The following is a 24,156-nucleotide window of genomic DNA, read 5'->3' on the forward strand; positions in this document are numbered from 1 at the left end:
CAAGGGACCTGTCTTTCAAAAAAATATGAACGGGAGATAACAATTATTTTTTGGTCCCATTTGAATTGTGCCACGAATTTCACATATGATGTGTGTGAATTTAAAAGATAATTTTTCACGTCAAGAAAGTACTGTTGTTCCATAGACTTCAAAAGTTATGTTGGTTTTGTACGAATCCGCTCAGTGGACTACATCTCTCGTCTCGAACGATGTACGTCACCAACGTAATGAAACGATAAGATTAGAAGCTAGCTGATAGCTGTTATGCTAGTTAACGTTGCATCTTGCTGCCTGCTATGTCACTTAACAGTATCTAATGTACAGTCTATGGACGAATACAACTTACCTGATGTATTTAATCCTCTGACTCATGGTATTTTCATCGGCAAGGAAAGCCCAATTAAGACCTGTTGCTGGTATGCTTGTACAATCTAGTGTGGCTGTGAATGAGCTAACGTCACTAGCGCGACTGATGGGTTTGTAGTCGTTGGAATTACGATCTTTCACAATGTTGTAATTGAATAGTTACGAAACAAACTGCAAATGTCTTTACATGAAAAATTGTCTTTAAAATTGACAAACATCATATGGGTAATTCAAGGCACAAGTCAACCGGGACCAGAAAATAATTTCTTTTTCGCCATAGTCTGGCGTTCAAAATTTTTTGAAAGATAGGTCCCATGGAGGCAAGTGGAAGTGGCGTCACTGACACGCTCTATTGTGAATTTCCAGAGCGTGTTACACAGCAATAAGACTCCTACGGACTTTCCCCTCAAGGTGGCGGCAAAGATGGCAACATTTCCGGAAAGGTACTGGCTTGATGAAATTCATTCTGGACTCTCTATTCGACCACATAAAGACCTCGGGATACTTCGGTTTGGCTTTAGGGACCCTCTACTCACTACCACGTAAGTGTTATGTTGTTTGGAACTGTAGAAGAGGTATAAAAATAGCGTTTTGTAGGCGCAATTGAAATGCCCCGCTCACTTCCAGGCTACGAGTTGTGACTGAAAACGGTACAATCGAACTTTCTCAAAACACATCTGAATGACATAATTTTGATGTCAACTCAACGTATGTACCCCCAATCATCCGGAAATCGATCTAAAGTGCATTTTACTCCGGATAATTCCTTTAAGTTTTTAGGTTACATGCTTCTGTTCCTCAAGATATTAAAACATGTGCCTCAAGATATTAAAACATTCTGACATGTTTTCTACTACAATTCATCATTTGACCTTCGACTGATTGGTTTACAAAATATTTTGAAGATTTTCACCATCAGACACATAGAATTTCAGAATCTAAAGTCAGACAAGTCAGTGTTTAATGCATACAGTTTTGGTTCTATAGATTTTAAGGTTTTGTTTTTAACCTTCATAATGAACAATGATATTTAGAAGTATAAAAATTACCCATGAAATAAAAACAATGTAAAGTCCATCTGACAGAGTTGACAAGGCACAATAAAATGTAAACAAACAGGAACATTTTACATTCAAAATGACTATTGAACCCTCACAAATACCAAAAATAGGTTACAGGCGACTCACATGTTCCTCTATGAAATACATCACCTTGGCAGATATACAGTGCCTATAAAAAGTATTCACTGCCCTTGGATATTTCCTTAGTTAGGCTACTGGTTTTATAAATGGAATCTTGATCAATTTCATTTGTAATTTTTTACAATAATTTACAAAAAACCCTTTTTAATGTCAAAGTGAAATCACATTTATACAATTCTGATGGTACTGACATCTGACAGTGTTGACAAAATACTATATTTTCTTCTTATATCACATGTATTTCTTACAGGAGCTTCTGTTTTTTTAGCATATGTTTCCTGTGATTTCTATAATCTTAACCAATTAAGCCTTTATTACAGAACATCTTACACAAATGGTACATTTTGGTCAGGTTGGTGTTGACACATGGTTGTGACATGATGCCAGGTGTTAATAGATGGATATTAAATACACAAAATATGAAAAACTTACCAGAGCTAGAAAGGTATCATGGCATGAGGAAGCACTAAGAAGTGCTAAAGGGGTCCTCTGAGTTTTAGCTACCCACAATTATTCCTGATCTTTATCATTATAAAAAAAAGTCTGAGGGTGTTGACCAAAACTCGGAACTCGGGGGGGGGGGGGGGGGGGGGGGGTTTGTTATTAAATATCATTTTAATAGCCTCCCTTAGAACACCAGAGGATTACAATATAATATATCTATTATTTTATATCCTGATCTAAAAATATTTTTCTGAATGACTGATATTTATGACAGCACACTTTATGCAGATTAGCCTATAGCCTAGGCCTACTATTTTTTGTTACAACTCTTTAATTCAGCTGTCTGGTTGAAGCCTGGAAATATTGTAAACAAAGTAGGCTAAGCTAGCCAACTATGCTATCATAGTCTACTGATTGGACTGTTCAGTTTCCCCATGTGTGTTTAAGTTTCAAGGTAATACTTGTTCTCCTTGGGACAGGCCCTTTTGGGAAACGTTGGTATTGAGATGATCAGTCAACTTCAATGCAAGAGTTTAAAAAAAATATGTGCAGCACGCTGATGATGCTAAGCGGATTTAATAGCAATTTAGCTAGTCGTCTTCTATGCGTCCTTGCTTTCACGATTGTGAATGTTTTATTTAAGTCGCGCGTGTTCATTGAGCAGGAGAGGGAGGGAGCGCGAGAGAGAGCGGGGCAAGGAGAGGGGGTTTACTTCTATACTGTTTGGTAAAGTTGCACACATAGTCTACAATGAAAGCAAGGAGAGGTATGAAATTATTATTTATTTATTTATTTGTTTTTGGACAATGTAGGCTACCGATAAGTAAAGCGGGAGATGTGGTTGCTTTTGCGGCCGCGTAAGCTGCAAAGCACTGCGTGAAACACTAGAAAGGGTGTGTCGCGATTCTGCCTTTTCACACGCGACACAGTATCGTGGATATGAATGTCGCGATTTCGGTTTCGAATGTATATCGTTATAGCCCTACCGGTGACCCGGGTTCGATTCCCGCCCCGTGGTCCTTTCTGGATCGATCCCACCCTGACTCTCTCTCCCACTCGCTTCCTGTCATTCTCCACTGTCCTGTCACATTAAAGGCATAAAAAAGCCCCCCCAAAAATATATAAAAGATTTTATTAGTATTTGTTATCACCTAATTATTTCAAATAAGTGTACTGGATTATGGGTACGCTCACGCTGGCAAGTCATGCCGCTCCGTCCAGCACATGGATTTTTTATTTTTACTGTTTATTAGTTTGTTCATGTCTGTATGTGTTAGATTTGGGTATGCTGGCGAGTCACGCCGCTCACTGAGACAATTTGGTCATGGTAATCCTGTGATTTCAAAACTTCCACAATCATTTGTACAGTTGGCCCCACAAAAGAACCCCATTTTGAAATGCCTGTGCTAGGTTTGGGTACGCTGGCGAGTCACGCCGCTCACTGAGACAATTTGGTCATGGTAATCCTGTGATTTCAAAACTTCCACAATCATTTGTACAGTTGGCCCCAGAAAAGAACCCCATTTCGAAATGCCTGTGCCATTCACAGTTTGTACTGCTGTTTGTTGTCCTGTTTGTCCTGTCAAACTATTTTCACTATTGGTCAAAATGTAAACAAAATGTAAGTTAGTAGAACTTTCTGTATTTGTAATAGCATTGTGACAAAACATTTTAGACTTCATTTGTTACATTGATTAAACCATAGACTGTATACAGTCTATGGATTAAACTGTGTTCATATTAAGTCGTTGAAAATGGTTTATAACGACTGAAGAAATCAGCGAATTTATTTCTTGAAGTCTAGCTAGTTTACTAATAGCCTAATGTTATTGCAAATATGTATTTAGTGTAAACAGTTATTATTGGTATTTCATCATTTTACATTAACTGCCTAATGGCAACTATGTTACAAATAGTAAAGCATAATGGTACCCTGTAGCATGACCAAAGTTAGCAGGTAATATAACTGTAATGTAAATTACTTGCATGGCATCTTGCCTGTCTCACTTCCTCCAGTGCACTTGGGGTCAGCTACAGGGTCTTTAGCTGGTAGCACCTTTCACTGATGTTTCGCCCCCTAGCCAGTACATCTCTGGTTGTATAGGGATGTCTCCCTGCTGCTGACCCTATTGGGGTGTCTGGCCCATGTGTTGTCTCTCCTCCATAGCCACAGCCAGTAGCTAGCTCTCTCTGCCTCCTCTGCTAGCTCCTTGCTGGCCCTCTGCAGACGTTCCAGCAGCTCTGAGAAGCTGAATAGCCGACCTGCTCATAAAACCCCTGCATCCAACTTCCACTGGGTAAATGGATGCTGCCCAGCCCGCTAACTGTTAACTGCCTGCCTGCCTTAAGGAATTATCGAAATTGAAATGAAGTTGTATGGACTGGACTATGTTTTTTTTTTTTTTTAAACGGCGACGAAATAGTGTCCCAGTGACTTCCGTTTTACTTCCGCTACAAGGGACCTGTCTTTCAAAAAAATATGAACGGGAGATAACAATTATTTTTTGGTCCCATTTGAATTGTGCCACGAATTTCACATATGATGTGTGTGAATTTAAAAGATAATTTTTCACGTCAAGAAAGTACTGTTGTTCCATAGACTTCAAAAGTTATGTTGGTTTTGTACGAATCCGCTCAGTGGACTACATCTCTCGTCTCGAACGATGTACGTCACCAACGTAATGAAACGATAAGATTAGAAGCTAGCTGATAGCTGTTATGCTAGTTAACGTTGCATCTTGCTGCCTGCTATGTCACTTAACAGTATCTAATGTACAGTCTATGGACGAATACAACTTACCTGATGTATTTAATCCTCTGACTCATGGTATTTTCATCGGCAAGGAAAGCCCAATTAAGACCTGTTGCTGGTATGCTTGTACAATCTAGTGTGGCTGTGAATGAGCTAACGTCACTAGCGCGACTGATGGGTTTGTAGTCGTTGGAATTACGATCTTTCACAATGTTGTAATTGAATAGTTACGAAACAAACTGCAAATGTCTTTACATGAAAAATTGTCTTTAAAATTGACAAACATCATATGGGTAATTCAAGGCACAAGTCAACCGGGACCAGAAAATAATTTCTTTTTCGCCATAGTCTGGCGTTCAAAATTTTTTGAAAGATAGGTCCCATGGAGGCAAGTGGAAGTGGCGTCACTGACACGCTCTATTGTGAATTTCCAGAGCGTGTTACACAGCAATAAGACTCCTACGGACTTTCCCCTCAAGGTGGCGGCAAAGATGGCAACATTTCCGGAAAGGTACTGGCTTGATGAAATTCATTCTGGACTCTCTATTCGACCACATAAAGACCTCGGGATACTTCGGTTTGGCTTTAGGGACCCTCTACTCACTACCACGTAAGTGTTATGTTGTTTGGAACTGTAGAAGAGGTATAAAAATAGCGTTTTGTAGGCGCAATTGAAATGCCCCGCTCACTTCCAGGCTACGAGTTGTGACTGAAAACGGTACAATCGAACTTTCTCAAAACACATCTGAATGACATAATTTTGATGTCAACTCAACGTATGTACCCCCAATCATCCGGAAATCGATCTAAAGTGCATTTTACTCCGGATAATTCCTTTAAGTTTTTAGGTTACATGCTTCTGTTCCTCAAGATATTAAAACATGTGCCTCAAGATATTAAAACATTCTGACATGTTTTCTACTACAATTCATCATTTGACCTTCGACTGATTGGTTTACAAAATATTTTGAAGATTTTCACCATCAGACACATAGAATTTCAGAATCTAAAGTCAGACAAGTCAGTGTTTAATGCATACAGTTTTGGTTCTATAGATTTTAAGGTTTTGTTTTTAACCTTCATAATGAACAATGATATTTAGAAGTATAAAAATTACCCATGAAATAAAAACAATGTAAAGTCCATCTGACAGAGTTGACAAGGCACAATAAAATGTAAACAAACAGGAACATTTTACATTCAAAATGACTATTGAACCCTCACAAATACCAAAAATAGGTTACAGGCGACTCACATGTTCCTCTATGAAATACATCACCTTGGCAGATATACAGTGCCTATAAAAAGTATTCACTGCCCTTGGATATTTCCTTAGTTAGGCTACTGGTTTTATAAATGGAATCTTGATCAATTTCATTTGTAATTTTTTACAATAATTTACAAAAAACCCTTTTTAATGTCAAAGTGAAATCACATTTATACAATTCTGATGGTACTGACATCTGACAGTGTTGACAAAATACTATATTTTCTTCTTATATCACATGTATTTCTTACAGGAGCTTCTGTTTTTTTAGCATATGTTTCCTGTGATTTCTATAATCTTAACCAATTAAGCCTTTATTACAGAACATCTTACACAAATGGTACATTTTGGTCAGGTTGGTGTTGACACATGGTTGTGACATGATGCCAGGTGTTAATAGATGGATATTAAATACACAAAATATGAAAAACTTACCAGAGCTAGAAAGGTATCATGGCATGAGGAAGCACTAAGAAGTGCTAAAGGGGTCCTCTGAGTTTTAGCTACCCACAATTATTCCTGATCTTTATCATTATAAAAAAAAGTCTGAGGGTGTTGACCAAAACTCGGACACAAGTTCAATTTTTAACTTTTGATACTGATGAAATGATTTACTTAACTAAATACATTATAATAATCATTATGACATACATTTTACAATATTTTTTACATTACTTTGACATCTTTTAAAGGTATGTTAAAGTGAAGAGACCTGCTTCCCGACATGGGGTTTTCCATGCACTGATTACATACTATACCATTTAAAATAAAAATGTTTTATGAGGCAACATGAAATTATGCTTTGTTGTACTACCCTGGTCCTGATTAATATTATGAGTAGTTTTTTTCAAATTAATATTATGCATAATTTTACCCCAAAACCTTATTTTATCTGGCGGACATGTTTTGTCCCAGATCTCAAGAATCACTGTTTTACATGATTGCTTGCCACAGAAAAGAGGAAGAGAGAAGTGGGAAATGTCCTGAATTTCAAAATGTCTCTTACTGTGGTCATATATACCTCCTCATTCCTAAGAGTTATGTGGAGTGCTAACAATCCTGCCTGCTATTAACAATCCTGACTACTGTAATTTTCATTTCCAAAAATGCTCTTAGAGCCAAATCTCACAACTCCATTTCCTGGTGGTGGTGGTGGCGGCTGTCCACCAGTCGGTATTCAACTGGAAGGCGTGATCCTACCGCCAGTCTTCACCATTGATGTCATACTGGGACTGCTGGGAAACATATTCGCCCTGTGGATCTTCTGGTTTAAACTGAAGGCTTGGAACCCCAACAACTTGTTCCTCTTCAACCTGGTCATTGCGGACTTCCTGGTTCTAGTGAGTCTGCCGCTGAGGATTGACACCCTTCTTAGGGGCTATTGGATGTTTGGAGATGGCTTGTGCCGGATCCATCTCTTCCTCATGTTTTGCAATCGTTCGGCCAGCATTGCACTGATGACCTTGGTGGCCATTAACCGCTACTTTAAGGTGAGGAAACTATCATTATGTCATGTTCACTGTCAAAATTCTCTCAACATATTTGTCACAGGATACAGGATAATACCAAACAACTAATTAGTGTTCTAGAAATATTGAAGCAGTGATTCTCAACCAGGAGTAACCTACTTTGACCCAAGAAGCTAGCTAAGTTAATTATAATTGAAAGACGAAATAGTTTGCTAAATCTAATGATAAATTAAATAGTTGTAATTGTTTGAATAGTTGCAATAAGCAAGTGTGTGTGTGACTTTTAAAAATGGCATGATTACAAATGTTTTCTGAATGAGAATACAAGGTCTCACCTTATGGGATATCCTCTTGGGCATGTGTCTTCCACTGAATTTACAGTATAGAGCTTAAAGTGATGGTTCGGAGTAATTTCACCCTAGGGTCCTTTGCACCATGACCCCGAGCCAAACACCCTCCCAGAACCTTTTTTCCCTTGGTCGGGTAGCGCTGTCAGAAACTAATGACGTCGTAATGGAACCAACTTTTATCTCGTAAATTACCCCACTAATAATGCCCTGAATGGTACGAAACTTCTACAGTAGTACAACTATGACCTTTAGTCCAATAACGAGGCATTAGAAAGTTTGTAAGTGCACCAGGAGTTTATTTAAATAACACTTGCTGATTATCTGCTACTATACCGCTGCATCGACGTTTCTTCCGTGATTTGGGAAAAGCCCGTAAAAGTCCTGGCAGGAAGCATGCATAAGGATGTAGATCCAGGAATGCACTAATATTTTGTTCGTAGTCCAGTTTGCAACAATTATTAGTTAACGCTAAGTTGTACACATTGGGGAAAAAAATATTAAAAAACTGGATATACCAAAAAACGTTCATGTAATCGCTTCCTGCCTGGACTTTTACGGGCTTTTCCCAAATCACGGAAGAAACGTCGACGCAGCGGTATAGTAGCAGATAATCAGGCAAGTGTTATTTAAATAAACTCCTGGTGTATTTACAAACTTTTCAATGCCTCGTTTTATGAGTAAAGAACATAGTTGTACTACTGTAGAAGTTTCGTACCATTCGGGGCATTATTAGTGGGGTAATTTACGAGATAAAAGTTGGTACCATTACGACTGCAGAAACTCATTCGTTTCTGACAGCGCTACTCGACCAGGGTCGACCAAGGGAAAACAGGTTCTGGGAGGGTGTTTGGCTCGGGGTCATTGTGCAAAGGACCCTAGGATGAAATTACTCCAAACCATCGCTTTAAGGGCCCAGACCACAATCAGTAGATCATGCTAATTTATTTTTTACTAATTCTGAAACATAATCTGATTTAAGAAGAGGACAGGACTGTGACTTTATCAAACATTTTCTCATCACAGTCCTCTTGCTCCAGGTGGTCCATCCTCACCACTACTTTAACCGCATTACCAAGCAGCAGGCTGCATTTGTTTTGCTGTTTGTCTGGCTCCTGGTGATCAGCACTTGGGTTCCCATGCTGGCATTCAACCATATCAAGAACATCCGCAACAACACCCAGTGCTTCTTCTTCGCTTCATACAAGGAGGACGGTTCCACCATCCTAGTGGGTACATACCGTATCCTGACAGTCCTGGAGTTCATCCTCCCACTGGCCATGCTGCTCTTCTGTTCCATCCAGATCTCCAGCTTCTTGAAGAAGCGACAGATGGGAAAACAGGCCAAGGTGCGCAAGGCGATGAGAGTGTGTGTCGTTATCGTCACGGTGTACATGGTTTGCTTCCTGCCCACCACAGTGACGACCATCGGGGTGTGGGTCATCCGCTCGTATCGCCCATGGGACTGTAACGCCTTCTACACCTTCACCCAGCTCACCATTGCGTCTTTTGGGTTGAACTTCCTGAACTCTGCCCTGGACCCCATCATCTACGTCTTCTCCAGCACCATGTTTAGGAGGGCGCTGTTGGGTGCTCTGCCCCGTGCCCTGCGCTGCGGACAGGACACAGAGGAGAGCACAGTGTCCTCAGCAAGAACTCAATCCACCACCCAGCAAGAGCTGAAGTCCATGAGTGCTGACAGCGGGAGTGAGGCCATATCATAAACTGCTCCTGTATAGAGTGTCTAAGTCCCGGCCTCCAGCTTATGGTCCTTGAGACTTACTTAAGAAAAAGGGTGTCAATGGACAGAGATTTAAAAAAATGTTGGTCTCGTTTGAATTGCGCCATGATTTTTATGAGGAAGGAGAAGGAGTTTTGAACTAGACCATTGTTTGCATTAGCAACGAAATTGCTGATAGCTTGTAGTAGTGGGCATGGCGACACATAAAAATAGTACTAGGCCTGTAAAAAGAGGTGGTAACGTGGAGAGGGTCCCTATAAACAAATTGAAGTATTGTAAACTTTGAAAGTGTTGCACAAATCTGGCTGAACATGATGCATGTTTGTATTGTAAATATACAGTACATCACGTTCAGTCATATCTGCTCAGCGCTAGAAGAAGTTAAACATGCCAGATGACAAGCTTAGGTAATGCACTGACTTCATAAACAGTCCTTATTATAACCTCTCTGTACACTTTCAAAGTAATCCCATTAAACTGTAATAAACTCTCGCAAGATTCTGGAGGGACTGCCTGTAAATATACTTACTGACCACTGTTACTGATACAAAACATTCCTTTAAGTTCACGGTGTCTGATTACCGTATTTCTCATACAGATGAAGCTTCATGATGTTAGTATCACCAGTGCTTGGTGGAATTATTCTAGAAAAATGCTGTGAATCATTTCAGAGATTGTCTTCACAAAATACATTATGAAGTATTTGAAATCTTTGGAAACTCAACGATAGACCGTTCTGATTGTAGTGTCCATGGTCAAACAAGGAAAGATTAGCTAAGATGGAGATAGAGTGAGTCAAACAGAAAAGCTCCATACCAGCAGTAAGTAGCTTTTTTGACCGAAATGTGAGGCTACAGTCCAAATGAATTGAAGTCCGTCGAAGGCTTTTTATTTAAATTTATTTAAATATTTTATTTATTTTATTTTATTTTATTTGAATTATTATAAAGTAGTATAAGTATATATACTCTTTTAATCCCGTGAGGGAAATTTGGTCTCTGCATTTATCCCAATCCGTGAATTAGTGAAACACACTCAGCACACAGTGGCACACAGTGGTGCCTTGCTCAAGGGCACTTCAGCTGTGCCTGCTGGTCGGGGTTCGAACCAGCAACCCTCCGGTCACAAGTCCGAAGCGCTAACCAGTAGGCCACGGCTGCCCCCCCCCCTCCCCCCCCATATTATCATTATTTTCCATTGTCCCTCTGCTCATTGGGTGGTGAGCATGTTGACTGGTGAGATTTGATGATGTCACTGATTTTTTATAGTAGGGCTTTGCCTACTAATTGTGCATTCATGGGGTCTGGGAAGGCTACATAAATAAGACAAATGACAAGATGCAGGGTAAAAGTTGGTGCTACATTTTAGGTTGATTGCTATATGAAGGTACATTTATTACAATCTATGGCATAAAGCTGGTAAAAACGTTCAGGCTTTCGAATGAGTTTGCAATAGGCTAGGTATAGGCCTACTATAATGATATAGCATAGCACAATGCATTTTGTCTTTTTAAATCTATTGTCAAATGTGTGACCCACAGCTTGCTTTATGGAAGTTAGTATGGACCTCAAGAAAAATATTGTTGTACCCTGCTGTAGGTGGTGATGATCACCATCTAGTGGACAGATCAGTAACTACAGTACAACTAATTTGTCATTTTTTTGTTGTACCAGTTTGATAACATATTGTGTTGACAGTGACATTATGAGTATGTGGGTGCATTAAGCATATTAAAAGAGAGTGGGAGAATATGTAACAGAAACAAAAAACATATAAAAGTAAAAGAATAATGTCTAGGTCACCTTTGACCCACAGAGTAACCCCAACCCATGCCAACCCTTAATGACAGCTCTGAATGCATGAACTTTGGGAGTGGATTACTGCACTGCTATTCCCCAGCCTCCTAAATCAGTGTACACAAACAAAGACATAGACATGTACATGACATAGAGTTTCAAATGACAGTGGTATGCTTCTCGAGGGTCTCTAGAAGCTAAGGTCAAGTGTTTGAGAACACCATGTTGGTATTTGAGTGCAGGCCTGACCTGAGAGAGAAACAAGCTCATCAGATAAGGAAAATCAGCAGATTAACGCACAGGGGAATTTGTGTACCATGCATATGTGACCCACATCAACATTCAAAACATATCAGTTTGTTTAGTAATGTCATAAAGAAACCCACAGAATCCAGAACCCACAGAAAATTACCAAAGTCAGATAAATTAGGCACAAAAACAGATTCAATGTCATCTTGTAAAATTGTCCAACACTTTAAGTCCAAATAGTAATCTCATTCAGCAGAGAGATAGCAAGAGAGCACCTCTAGAACCATTCCAGTCTCGGAGGTTCAGGGATGCTCTAGATAGATAGATAGATAGATAGATTACTTTATTCATCCCCAGAGGGAAATTATAGTGTTACAGCAGCAATTAATAATATAAACATATATTACACATATACATACAAGTTAAAAAATAAATACTATTGGATATAGTCTCTGTTAAAGAGGTTGTAAACGGCATTGACTCTCAGCATAAGATTTTTCTCTCACGGCAGAAAGGGGAGTTGTTGTAAATAGCTATGGCAGTGGGCAGGAATTATTTTCTATAACGGTCCTTGTTACAGCGAAGTTGGAGCAACCTCCAGCTGAAAACACTCTGTTGTTTGACCAGTAGTTTGTTTAGTGGATGTGAGGTGTTGTCCATAATGTTAAGGAGTTTTTGCAACATCCTTCTCTAGGGCCTAACCTCACTAGGTTTTTCACCTCTGGGGTTCACACACAGACCGACACACAAGGGTGCGAAAGTCATTGTCATGATATCCAATATGACCATATGAATTATGTACATAATATAATGTATCAGTATTTGAAATTAAACTGGTGTTTTTTTTCAGTGCTCAAGGTCAGAGTGCAAGGTGGAAAGACACGTTCAACTTTTTGGTAGCAGAAAAATGCAGCGGCAAGCTTGAACATCATTTCAAAAGGACTAAGAATAAGGGCAGACACTGTTCAGAGATTGTAAGACTGTCTCTTCATGAGAACAAAAGAGTATATAAAAGCAATACAACGCAGATATTTCACCTCAAAATAATGGCTTTAAATACATACTGGATGCCGAGTTATAATATTGACAATAACTGGATATTGAATAGCGTCAGAAGTGGTTGAATATTGATGCCAAAGGGCATTGATATCAATTCTTCTATGGAGTTCCCCGTAGAACATGATCACAAAGCACCCCCTCCACCCTATAGTGTCAGGCTCTGATGACCATCTCTGGATGTGGGAACAGAACTCCTCTCTTGCTCCTATAGAAAAGAGTCTGTTACCCCAAAACCAGTTCCCATGAAATTGCCCATGTTGATTCCATCAGGGTCTCCCTGGGCCAACTCCACTGTAAATGAATTCTCTGGGACTGCCATGAGAGTAGTCTGCTCACAGACCCACTCCACAATAGGTGATTGACAACTCAATGGTGTGTCAATGGGTGACTTCAACTTCTCTTTAGCTAAAAATGTAGGCCCTATCGGTAGTTTTTAATATCCCTTAAACAACCCCAACTTTCCCAGGTTCAATCATCAAAAGAAGAGTACTGCAGGTTATGGTGAATAATGATTACGCCAGTTTTTGAACAGTTGATAGGAATATGTACCTCACAAGGAATGCACAAAATGTATTAGGCTACATCGTTCTATATCTTTCTTATCGTTGTTTTTATTCTCAATTTATGTATTAACGAAATGCATAGCTGTCGAAACATAATCCCGTGAGGTGTATACTGTGAGTTTTAGTGTAAGCGCGATTTGGATTTTCGTAACTGCGACTTTTTCCCTCGACGGGAGGTGGGGCTTTTGGCGAAAGATTGCATTTCCCAAGTTTTCCCCTCTCACCGTTAAATTCTGGTGCAGAAGAAAACGCTATGTGGTGTCTGCCCACCAGAACGAGAGCCGTCCCTAGCAGTAGTTACTAAGAGTAAGCTACTCTGTTTGCAGACCACAGCTATTATTTTCTCGGATTGGGTATCTCGGTTTTAGGTTTGCCTCCTGACTTGAAACTTTTGAGGTAGCCTGGCATTGTTGAGGGAGGATTTGATGACAATGAGAGGAGTAAACTTGGATACCTACAACCTCTCCTTGCTGACTGCAAAGGAGGACATTCTGAATCCCAGAGCCTCCACCAACTGGTAAAGTATTTAATTAATTGAAAACATTGTGAAACCAATGTAAACATGAAAAGAACTACAGACAATGCCAGGCTGAAGACGCATTTCACGGAGTGTTCGTCTTGAGTTCTTTGCTGTCTTATTAACATTGATTTAAACATTACTGGCATGATTCCGTTGAGTTATGTAAATCGTTGGCCGTCTTGCAAGTAACTCAGGGGATAAAGAAATTCACTACACTGAGATGGACAGTCGAATAGTGCGTATCGTTGCTTTACATACATTACCTAATGCATAGGCTATATTAATGGTCTTAGGACACCTGAACTGTTTCAGGTAGGCTACCTGCCAAATAAATACTTCACAGGTATTTCTGCTGTGCAAAGTCAGTCGGTAGTTTGAACTGTAAATTGCCAATTCCTTAACTGAATTATTTCGAATTTTAAGGTGAGCCATGGTCTTAGTTCTAGTTTTACTGGCACACTATACCACTGAAACATTATTGACCATACAGTTTCTTTTGCTTCACAGCTTTACTAAACAGGAACTTCTTGCTTCATCAGTCAGGGTTGTCCTGAATGCTCAAGAAAGAAAATAGGTAGTGGTTTGTGCTCACAGAGTTGTGATGATATGTGAAGAGCCTTGCTGAAAATTGCATGAACATGACAGATTGAAGTCTCTCATCCTCATGAATGGCTAATGCTCTGTCCACTTCTAGCATTACAGGGTGTGATGGGGTGTGGAAGTCAGGTTTCCACAGAGATGACTTCTCAGTGCTAACTACACATTGGGCAAGCCATCACATCACAGCCTTCTACGCTGTCTGTTTTACACACACACACACACACAAACACACAGTCCTCTTGGCCATTGCTCCTCTGAACCTCCAAAGGGAAACAATGTGTATTGTCCTGTATGTGTGTGTGTGTGTGTGTTGGTGCCGGGCTTCTCAGTAGCCATGGTGACGTCGCACTCCCCTGCAGCTCGCCTCTCCCTCTGTTGCATCTCAAGTGGCAGTTTCCATAATGTCCACAGACAGGTCGGGGATCCACCACCGCTCACCGCCACGGCAGTGCGCTGAGCACAACCAGCTCCGAGGCTGCGGTCTGTTTCGTGTTGCGCATAAACACCATGGAAACACTTTTACAGCTGCCATTCAGGCAACATGAGAGGAGTGAAAGGGCTACGAGAGAGAACAGTCGTTGGGTGGGGGGGGGGTGGGGGCTACAAGTCATCATGAAGATGAGGAGTAAAGTTGAGCTTTGGAAAATAGTAGTGGTTGTGCAAGTGATGTAGGTATATGAAGGCCTGTGCAAGAAAACATGTTTAATTTTGGCCCTCTCACAGAATATATGTCTGAGAGTAAAAATATGTATGTGAAAGGAGAATGAATATATATGACAGAGTGAGTTATGGCTGGTATGGCCCCTCTTATAGGTATACTCAAGCATTATAAAGGTGTTTATTGTGATGATAGTTCCTTCAAGGAATTTAAAACCCCTCTCAGTCTGAGGAGGGCTGTTGCCACGACACCAAGTTGAGAAGTCACAATGACATCATAACGTTTTCCAGACAGCCCCACCACGTTGTGTGTGTGAGTGTGTATGTGTGCGTCTGTGTCTGTGTGCATGTGCATGTGCATGTGCATGAATGAGAGAAACTGTTTGAATGTGTGTGTGACCCCACTGCCCTTGAGGCCCCTACGTCTATTATCTAAGGACCTTGCAGCGAGGGGGGGCAACTCAATGGGAAAAGGCCCTGATGTTGACAGACCTCAGAAGAGACCAGACTATTTCACCTCTCTCTCTCTCTCTCTCTCTCTCTATCTCAGTGGTTCCTAAACTTTTCACAATAAGTACCACCTCAGAAAACAATTGGCTCTCCAAGTACCACCATTATGACTGCCATTAAAATGTAATAGTTAAGCCAATTTCACATTTTGTATATTGAACATAATAATTTGCATTGTTTGTTGCTTGCAGGTGCCATGGAAGCTTCACTAGTCACTAGTTTTATATAATTTGAAGTTATTATGTGATCTTTATAAAAAAATCTTGGAGACTCCTGGAGTACCACTAGAAGGGGTCCGCGTACCACCAGTGGTACCCGTACCACAGTTTGAGAACCACTGCTCTATCTCTTTCTCTACCCCCCCCCCCCCCCCCATCTCAGGGAGCACACACTCATTCTCACACACAATCTTTCTCAGTTCAGTCACAGATTTTCCTCTTGTAAAAAATTTAGCATGGCTAAATTTAGCATCTGGAGAAGCTGCATTAGACTCTGTCCTTTGAGCCGAGCTATAGTCAATAAAATCAATCCGGATACTTTGAGTTAGCCACACATTTACGGCAGTATTTCAGAAAATAAAGACTGGTTCTGTGTTACACAGGTCTTTTTTCCCCTTGTGCGATATGCTCTAGAGCACTTGGATCAGAGGGGCTTGTTCAAACAGTGGAAACTGCAAACACACCCGTTTTCCCCAGAGATACTCGCATTTCTCTTATTTGCTGTCATTGGGTGTGGAGCTGACATTATGTTGGGCCTGACTCAGCTGGCAATCCACAAATGCCGATTGGAACAGATTATTGTGCTCTGTGACAGACTGAGGAGCTGCGCAAGAGACAAAGGAACTGTCGACACTTGCCCCGACAGACGTGCAACCTAGGTGGTTTTGTACTGGTTAGCATGCAAGTGGTTGGTTAGATCAGGCTTGTTTTAAACGAAGTGCCATCATTGGTTCCCACGGCATAATTGGAAGCACTAGGGGCAACTCCCCATGACCTGACAGCAAAGGAATTCACTGAGAGATTTTCCCTCTTATCTTAGTTATGGAATCACATAATGAATGTGATGGTGTTTAGGGCCAAAGACGTGTGTTTACAAAAGCACACACAGCGAATGGAAAAGTAGGGGCTTGTGCACTGGTGTGGAGGTTTTGAGGCCAATCTTGGCTGAAGCTGCGTCTCTTGAACCAATCTTTATATATCCAATGCCTTTTAATTCATGATTTTCCCATTGCCTATCAATGAAATCCACTGCCTTGGGTGAATAGTTAGCCCTAGTTCAACGTAAACACATTGAATCAAATCACTCAGCAGACTTTACACAAAAATGAAATCCTGATGAGGGAATGGGCAGCTGGAAGTCTTTCCACTGTCTTTATGCAGCTTGAGCATTGTCCTAGTTTAAAAGGGGGATGATTGCATTCCCCTTTTCACAATGTGTTTTCTCATACCAACCTAACTTTGTATGGCCTGTGGTCATCCATCTTCTCTGTGTATGCCATTGGGAATGTAGCAAATAGATGACAGGTGTTCCTAGTTACTCGCTTGGTTAGTTTGGAATGGTATTGTGTAGGTGATGTCTATATGGGGGACATTGTTAACTCTAGTTTAGTAAAGAAATTGTTTGCTTTTATTATGTGTCCTGGTGCTCATGCATTGATAGTTAAGTAAGAAAGTAAGTATATATACTCTTTTGATCCCATGAGTGAACACACAGTGAGGTGAAGCACAGACTAATCCCGGCGCAGTGAGCTACCTGCTACAACAGCGGCGTGCGGAGAGCAGTGAGGGGTTAGGTGCCTTGCTCAAGGGCACTTCAGCCACTTCCTACCGGTCGGGGTTTGAACCGGCAACCCTCCGGTTACAAGTCTGAAGCGCTAACCAGTAGGCCACGGCTGCCCCAGTTGCTAGAACTTAACTACAATATTCAGTTATTCAAAGTGTCGTGGACCTTTATAGTGATGTAGACTGCAAGTCAAGGATAAGAGATCACAAAAATGACAAGTAGAATTGCTTTACTGAAATATGTCTTCACCAGAACAGGGAATTGTAGGATAAATAGACATGGTGAGGTATGTGTAAACCTGTTTTATGGTGTGTTTTGAACTGCTTGCCCCTGAAATAGGTAGCTAAATCCTCAGGTCATGTGGTCAGTGGAGGCAGGTGGCAAATCAGGTCAATCTGGCGCACGATAGCTGCTGACGCACTGTTTAAAGACTGAACATGACTCATGTTTACACAGGTGGGAAATATGGACTGCTGTGGTTCCACCATTCTCCTAATTTGTTGAAGTGCTTTGCATATTCACAGTTAATATGATGTAATCCAGAACATTTACGAGATAATCGTGTGATAGATACCAAGATAACACTATTGCACTATTTATTGTGCAACATTTGTTTTTCCATTAAGTGGTTCTTTGCTGTAGGCACACAGCATAATTGCCTCTTGTTATAATGGCTTTGTTTTCTTTATAGATATGTGATATTGTTCATTGGGGTGAATGTTTCACAAGTCCAAAGTCTGTGCAGAAATCTGTCATAATCTTTAAAAGCATTGGGAGCTTCTCATGCCCTAAAGAATGTTCTAGAAAAAAAAAGACCTGAAAGTCTTCTTATGTTCCCTGAATGATATGGGGAGTCAAACGATAATACCCATGACCAGGAACGTGGCATTTTTCGCTCCGCTGCCTCACATCTAAAGAGGCAACCTTGACTGCCACCGCCGATCAAGGGGTGATGCCGCTGCTTTGAGTGAACTTGTCTTTAAGTGCCACGGGACGAGAGGTATCCCACCTGCGTCCCTGACACCAGGCGGCTTGGGTTTCAGCACAGGGCCAGGTGTTTGATGTGCGCTCGTTTGCTCTCCAAGAGAGCCTCTGGCTCACTCACTCGCTCATTCACGCATGGTTAAGGGGAGCTACGAGAGGCTCGACTTTCGCCAATTACCCTGACACCGAGACTCCCTCTCAGGGAACGGCTGTGATGAGTGTTGTGCTGCTGCTCGCCCACAGATGGTATGTTTCCTTATGGGAGATGGCATGCATTCGCTAATGAGCTAATTTGCTGTTCCTTGGAGAGAGCCCACCTCCGATGATGCAGTGTTTTACCAGTACAGATGGCTGCTGATTGTTGCCTGAGGTGCGATGTAGCTGAAGAGGCATTGTCTGTGTAATGTCTAGAACTTTTTGACAGAGATGTGATGTTTTACAGGCCTCAAAGATCAGCTGGGTTGAGCTTTTTCCATGACCCATGAGTGGGAAAATGTGGTTCCTGTTGTTCCTACCTGTGCAGTTTGAGTGGCACGGGATGCGTGGGAGTTTTGAGAGTGTTGTGCCCGTAATTACACCTTTTGTAAACATCTGAAAGGTCCTGATCTCATAACAAGCACCCTTGGCCTGCCTAAATGATGTTTATAGTGCGAACAGTGTTTCAGTGCAGATTACATATAGTTATGTCTATTCTCTGGCCTTCACTTTGATATCTTAAATATGTGTGAGATAGAGTGAGATAGGACTGAGAGAAAGAGTGAGAGAGAGAGAGAGAGAGAGAGAGGGAGGGATGAGGAGAAGTGTTGTTTACCCATACATAATTTTTGGTGCCTCACACACAAACCCCACACATGTGTGGGCATTGCTGTTCTCTAAGGCCGTGTCAACAGACAGACTGACATGTTTATCCAGACTCCTTGACCTGACTCAGCAGCTTGTCTATACACTGACTCAGCACTGTAGCCTGACCATTCCAGGCCCTCTGTCTTTTATCATTCCTCTTCTCTCTGTCTCTCTCTATCTCTCTCTCTCTCTACTCTCTCTCTCTCTCTCTCTCTCTCTCTATCTATCTGCTCCAAACACACATCAAAGTCAAAACCCAAACTGTCATCACCCCTCCTCCATCACACACACACATACCCATACACACACACGCATGCAGTGAAGCTTTGCAACCTCTGGATGAAATCACTTTGGAGAGTAAATGCCACAGAGACACTTCAACACAACAGACACACTGTATCTCCAGTCTTCAGTGATCCATTTGTGTAGCTCTGCCTGGCATCCATCCGCTCCCAGATGAAAGCTTAGCATCCGCTCGATGGAAAGCTCAAATATTTATGCAAGTTGAAGTGGGCTGCGCCGGACAGAGGCTGAAGGAGGAAACAACGCATCATGCTGTGTAAGGGGCCACAGCCACTGTTTCCAAACAAACAGCCTGTGTCCCTGCAAGTCAGGGGCCAGTAGAAACTATGCTTTCTTAAACAGGCTCAAGTCTCAGGAAAGATAACCAGGGAGATTAGTCGGCCACGAACAGAGATAATGTATTATGCACTGTTTTTTTAACAAGGCTAAATCATCCTCATGGCCTGTTTCTCTGCCAATCAAGCCTTGAGGACTGTAGTGCAAGGCTATGTATCGCTGGGCTAAAATAGCTTATTGTGTTTGTTTGTTTGTCTTGAATGGGCACATTGTTGGTATGCTGTCTGACTTTTTATGATAAATGATTGACAGGATGAATTAATTCAGTTGCATGGGTTAGAGGGCAAGTTGGAAATTACCACTTTGATCAAGTGCATACCTGAATTTGACATGTTGTGTTGGCAACCGAAACTGATCTTGTCCCTGCAAGTTAAATAGTGTCTTAATTAATCCCCAATGACACACCGACACACACACACACACACAGTCAAACAGATACATGGACACACACACACAAAACAGACACATTCAGGTGTCAAGACCCAAGACCAAAAGAAAGGTATTATCCCTTTTGACAACTGCCAGGATGTCTTAACAAGAGAGGAACCTCCTGTGGTTGTGTGTGTGTGTGTGTGTGTGCGTGTGTGTGTGTGTGTGTTTGCTGTTTATGTGCGCATTCCTCCGGAAACTGGTAGCCCTTCCCAATGCGTTTGAACTCTGGCTTTACAATGCTGCCAGACGATATCCGTCAGCCTCCCCATTGTGAGGAAGGCGGAAGGGTCGTTTCCTTTGGCGGAAAGGGTCTGATCAGAACGCCTGACATCTCAACGGTCATTCACCTAGGGGGAAGGGATGAGAAACAGAAACATGAGCCTAGGCTCAGAGAAAACATTTGATTTGAATGACTATGAGGTGATTCGTTTTGGTTCCATAGAAATCGAGTGACCATAGACCGCCAAACTTGTGACCTCTCTGGACACCAGTCTAGCACCAATGCTAAGCACTGATTCCCCTCAGTCATTATTTGGACATCGAACTGATAAAATCGTGAAATGTTAACATGTTCAAAGTTTAAGGAACAGTATACTGCAAGTGATAGTCTAGCTCAGGCTTTTGCATGTTGTGAACTGATCTGTGGGAAACTGACGTAAGATTCGATGATGCAATGTATTTCAACATACAGTGTGAATAAGTTCACCTTGAGTTGATCTATGAAGAACTGCACCCCTCTTTTCAGGTGGAGTGGACAGAGTGTTTTTCGCTGTATGACGTCAAGGGAGTCAAGCGGTCCAAACATCTCTCCTAAATCGTTTAATTGGTGTTTGTCCTTCTCGGCTGCATCTGTTCCGTGCTTCAGCGCTTGTCGTCCAACACCCTCTGTTGAATGATGCACCGTGACATCAAAGAATGCCTGCTGGAAAGCGGCCTGCATGTCGTCATCTGTGCAGCACTCAGCCAGGGGAACTACAGCAGTTACTAAAGACACATGTCTGTAACTCACTCTCTCTCTCTCTTTCTCTCTTTCTTTCTCTCTCTCTCTCTCCTAATCTCTCTCTTTCTTTCTCTCTCTCTCTTTCTCACTCTCTCTCTCTCTCTTTCTCTCTCTTTCTTTCTCTCTCTCTCTCTCTCTCTCACTGTGCTTCACTGGTGTTCTATGTGTCCCCTTGTCAGGGTGCATGTTTGAATGTTTAGATTTGCATGGGCATTAAACGCAACAGCAGCTGAACGCTGAGCACCACTCTCGCGCTCCCGCACGTCTGCAACATGTCTCTGCATGTCACAGAAAATTAAAGGATGTGGGAAAGATGTTAAATTGTTGGTGCAAACAGACATTTTAGTTAACAGGCTTGTGAAGGATTTCTAATGACTATAATTAGTCTGACAATATGGCGGTTGTTATCACAAACAAATAGTATGTTTCAAGTTCATGAAAAATCACTTAGTAATGCCACATTGTTCTTAGTAGTGATCGTTGTTAATGATCTGAAGCGTGTACGTTTATGTTATTTATAGATGTGTGCAGATATCTTCTATACTAGTAGACAGTTAAGCAAGGCCTGTTGGGACACATGGTTCACGGGTGCATTGGTTCACAATAACGCAATGCAATGTTCTGACCGCACTTGGAGGAAGGGAACCTTTTCCCCATGAGTCAAGTCTCCCTGGATATCCATTAGATATGCTCTCATGACTTCCTGTGTACTTTGTATGTGGCTGTGTGATACTTAAGACAAGGTTTCTGTTTAAGGCAGAAAGCATTGTCTTACCACCCTTGCAGGTTAATGCCCATTGTTTCTGTGGGTGAATAATCACCTTCCCTGTTCATAGGTGGGGCCATTTCAGGTTTCAGAGAGCTTTCACTGAGCCACTTGCAGACACACTCACTCACAGCCCCAGTCCTTGGTCCTGCACGTAACCCTCCTTAACTATTTCTGTTCTAGCGAATGGAGCCAAATGTATTAGCTTTTGTATTGTGTTCAGAAAGCAGAGCTCATTGGAATGAGGCAGTGGGTTAGCTGGACTGGACTGGACGGAGCAGACATTTCCTTCTGCCCTGGTATTGTACTCTGATGCTGTTTTTGAGTGTTAATCCCCATCTGGTCCGTGGTGAATCAGCATTTCCGGGAAGTGTGCGTGTGCATGCGTGTGTGTGTGTGTGTGTGTGTGTTATTTGCTGGCACAGACTGGGGTCGTTTTGTACAGCATTCCTACACTTCTTCTCCCCACGTACAACCCAGCAAACCCTGTTAAGTGGATCAAAAGAAATGCTTAAAGCTCTTTCACTCTCCCCTTCTCTTGCCTACACACTAGCTCTGCTATTCTGGGTCACTGTGCAAAGGAAGTGATCTCATCTTTAGAGAATGGCTCATTTGAGGTATTCCCTATGCATCCATGGCCATCCCCTCCCCTCTCCTCTCTTCTCCTCTCTTCTCCTCTCCTCTCTGCTCTCCTCTCCTCCCTTCCCCCCCTCTCCCCTCTCCTTTCCTCTCCTCCCCTCTGCTCTGTTCTCCTCTCCTCCCCTCCTCTCATCTCCACCCCTCCTCTCGTTCTCTCTTCTCCTCTCTTGTCCACTATTCTCCTCTCCTCTCCTTCTCTCTTCTCCTCTTCTCCCCTCCTCTCCTCCTCTCTCTTCTCCTCTTCTCTCCTCTGCTCCTCTGCTTTCCTCTCTCCAGCCTGTCGCCCGCTCCTGTTGTTTTCCCTCCATCCTCTTGTCTGGATCTGTTTAGAGAGTTATGCCCCTCTCCCTATTTTGGCAGAGACATTTATGGATTTATTTATTTATTTATTTGTTGGACTGCAGTGAGTTTTTGCTGAGAGCAGTAAGTTCCATTCCTTCCTTCCACGGTCCAGCCTCCTCTTCTCCTGCTTCTGCCAAGTTCTAGTTCTACAACTTCCTGTCAGCTTTTAGTGTCCATTTCATGTTTCTACCTCTGCCTTTCAAATGATACTTGCTATGTTCATGTTCTTTCTTTCTTTCTTTCTTTCTTTCTTTCTTTCTTTCTTGTAGTTCCTAGTCCTAATGGCACTCTGTAGTCCTGACATTTCATTCGTCTCCCTGGATATTTCATTGTTCTCTCCCCTCCTCCTCCTCAGTCAGCAGCACAATGCTTTTTTAAAAATACTCTCATTCTCATCAATTCCTGTGTTTCTCTGCACTCCTCTTTTGTACACAGTCTGCACTACACAGTCTCCTTCCTCTCTCTCTCTCTCTCTGGTTCACTCCAGAAATAGCTGCCATTTGGCCATGATAGCCACCCAAGGGAGAGCTTTGCCCCCCGCCATACATACACACACACACATACACACACACACACACACACACACACACACACACACACACATACACACACACACACACACACACACACACACACACACACACACACACACATTCAAACCACGCTCTCACATCTCACATCAAATGTCCTGAGAGACCAAAGGCCACTGATTGCTCTGAATGAACACACATAGTACAAACCCAACCGGGCGACAAATGGAAAAGATAATTGCGTGAGACCTGTGCTTAATGACGTGCTCTGTAAAGTTGCGGTGAGCACTAGCTCTGACTTGGTGCCGGTAAGGTGGCCGCCGTCAGAGTGTCGCGCTCAGAACCTCCCCTGTTCTGAGGTCTGGGTTCTGGGTTCTGGGGCTTTATGCGTCTGGCCCGCCGTGGAGCCAGGCCACCAGGGCCTGGTTTCGTGAGTCAGAACCCCGGTCGCTGTGGGTCTGCCAGCGCTGTTTACGCGCAGATGAATCAGAGTTTGGCGCGTGGCAGCAGTCAGTGGGACACAGAGCCTGTGCCAGATGGCAATGAGTTTACGAGCTCTTACCGGCCTCTTTCTCCCTCTCTCTCTCTCTTTCTCTCTCTCTCTCTCTTTCTTTTCTCTCTGCTGAGGTAGCTGGAGTGGAAACGCATGTGTCCCTC

At 42.1% G+C, this 24,156-nt stretch overlaps 2 protein-coding genes across 2 annotated transcripts in view; both read left to right on the forward strand.

Moving 5' to 3' along the window:
• Nucleotides 1-6,963: 6,963 nt before the first annotated feature.
• Nucleotides 6,964-10,091, forward strand: LOC143106323 (hydroxycarboxylic acid receptor 2-like). The gene is made up of 2 exons (XM_076270590.1): nucleotides 6,964-7,521; nucleotides 8,888-10,091. Exons 1-2 carry the CDS (start codon nucleotides 7,138-7,140, stop codon nucleotides 9,569-9,571), a joined length of 1,068 nt encoding a protein of 355 aa, XP_076126705.1. The 5' UTR covers nucleotides 6,964-7,137; the 3' UTR covers nucleotides 9,572-10,091.
• Nucleotides 10,092-13,505: 3,414 nt separating this feature from the next.
• The window catches only part of LOC143106091 (uncharacterized), a 33,090-nt gene continuing 22,439 nt past the window's right edge, over nucleotides 13,506-24,156 (forward strand). Inside the window, exon 1 of the mRNA XM_076270269.1 lies at nucleotides 13,506-13,772. Within this exon, the coding sequence (XP_076126384.1) occupies nucleotides 13,681-13,772 (92 nt within the window). The 5' untranslated portion in view covers nucleotides 13,506-13,680. The remainder of the gene's footprint in view (nucleotides 13,773-24,156) is intronic.

The sequence above is a fragment of the Alosa pseudoharengus genome, unplaced genomic scaffold (assembly GCF_046254945.1).
Source record: "Alosa pseudoharengus isolate Yale_2024_CS ecotype anadromous, Long Island Sound unplaced genomic scaffold, YU_APseudo_1.1 YU_APseudo_1.1_scf_6, whole genome shotgun sequence".
Classification (NCBI taxonomy): domain Eukaryota; kingdom Metazoa; phylum Chordata; class Actinopteri; order Clupeiformes; family Clupeidae; genus Alosa; species Alosa pseudoharengus.

Bases quoted from the DNA above. Each gene is read 5' to 3' on its own strand.
- LOC143106323 (XM_076270590.1), top strand. From the start codon at position 7,138: ATGCTCTTAGAGCCAAATCTCACAACTCCATTTCCTGGTGGTGGTGGT. The intron at 7,522-8,887 runs GTGAGGAAACTA...CTCTTGCTCCAG, and splicing joins CCATTAACCGCTACTTTAAG to GTGGTCCATCCTCACCACTA.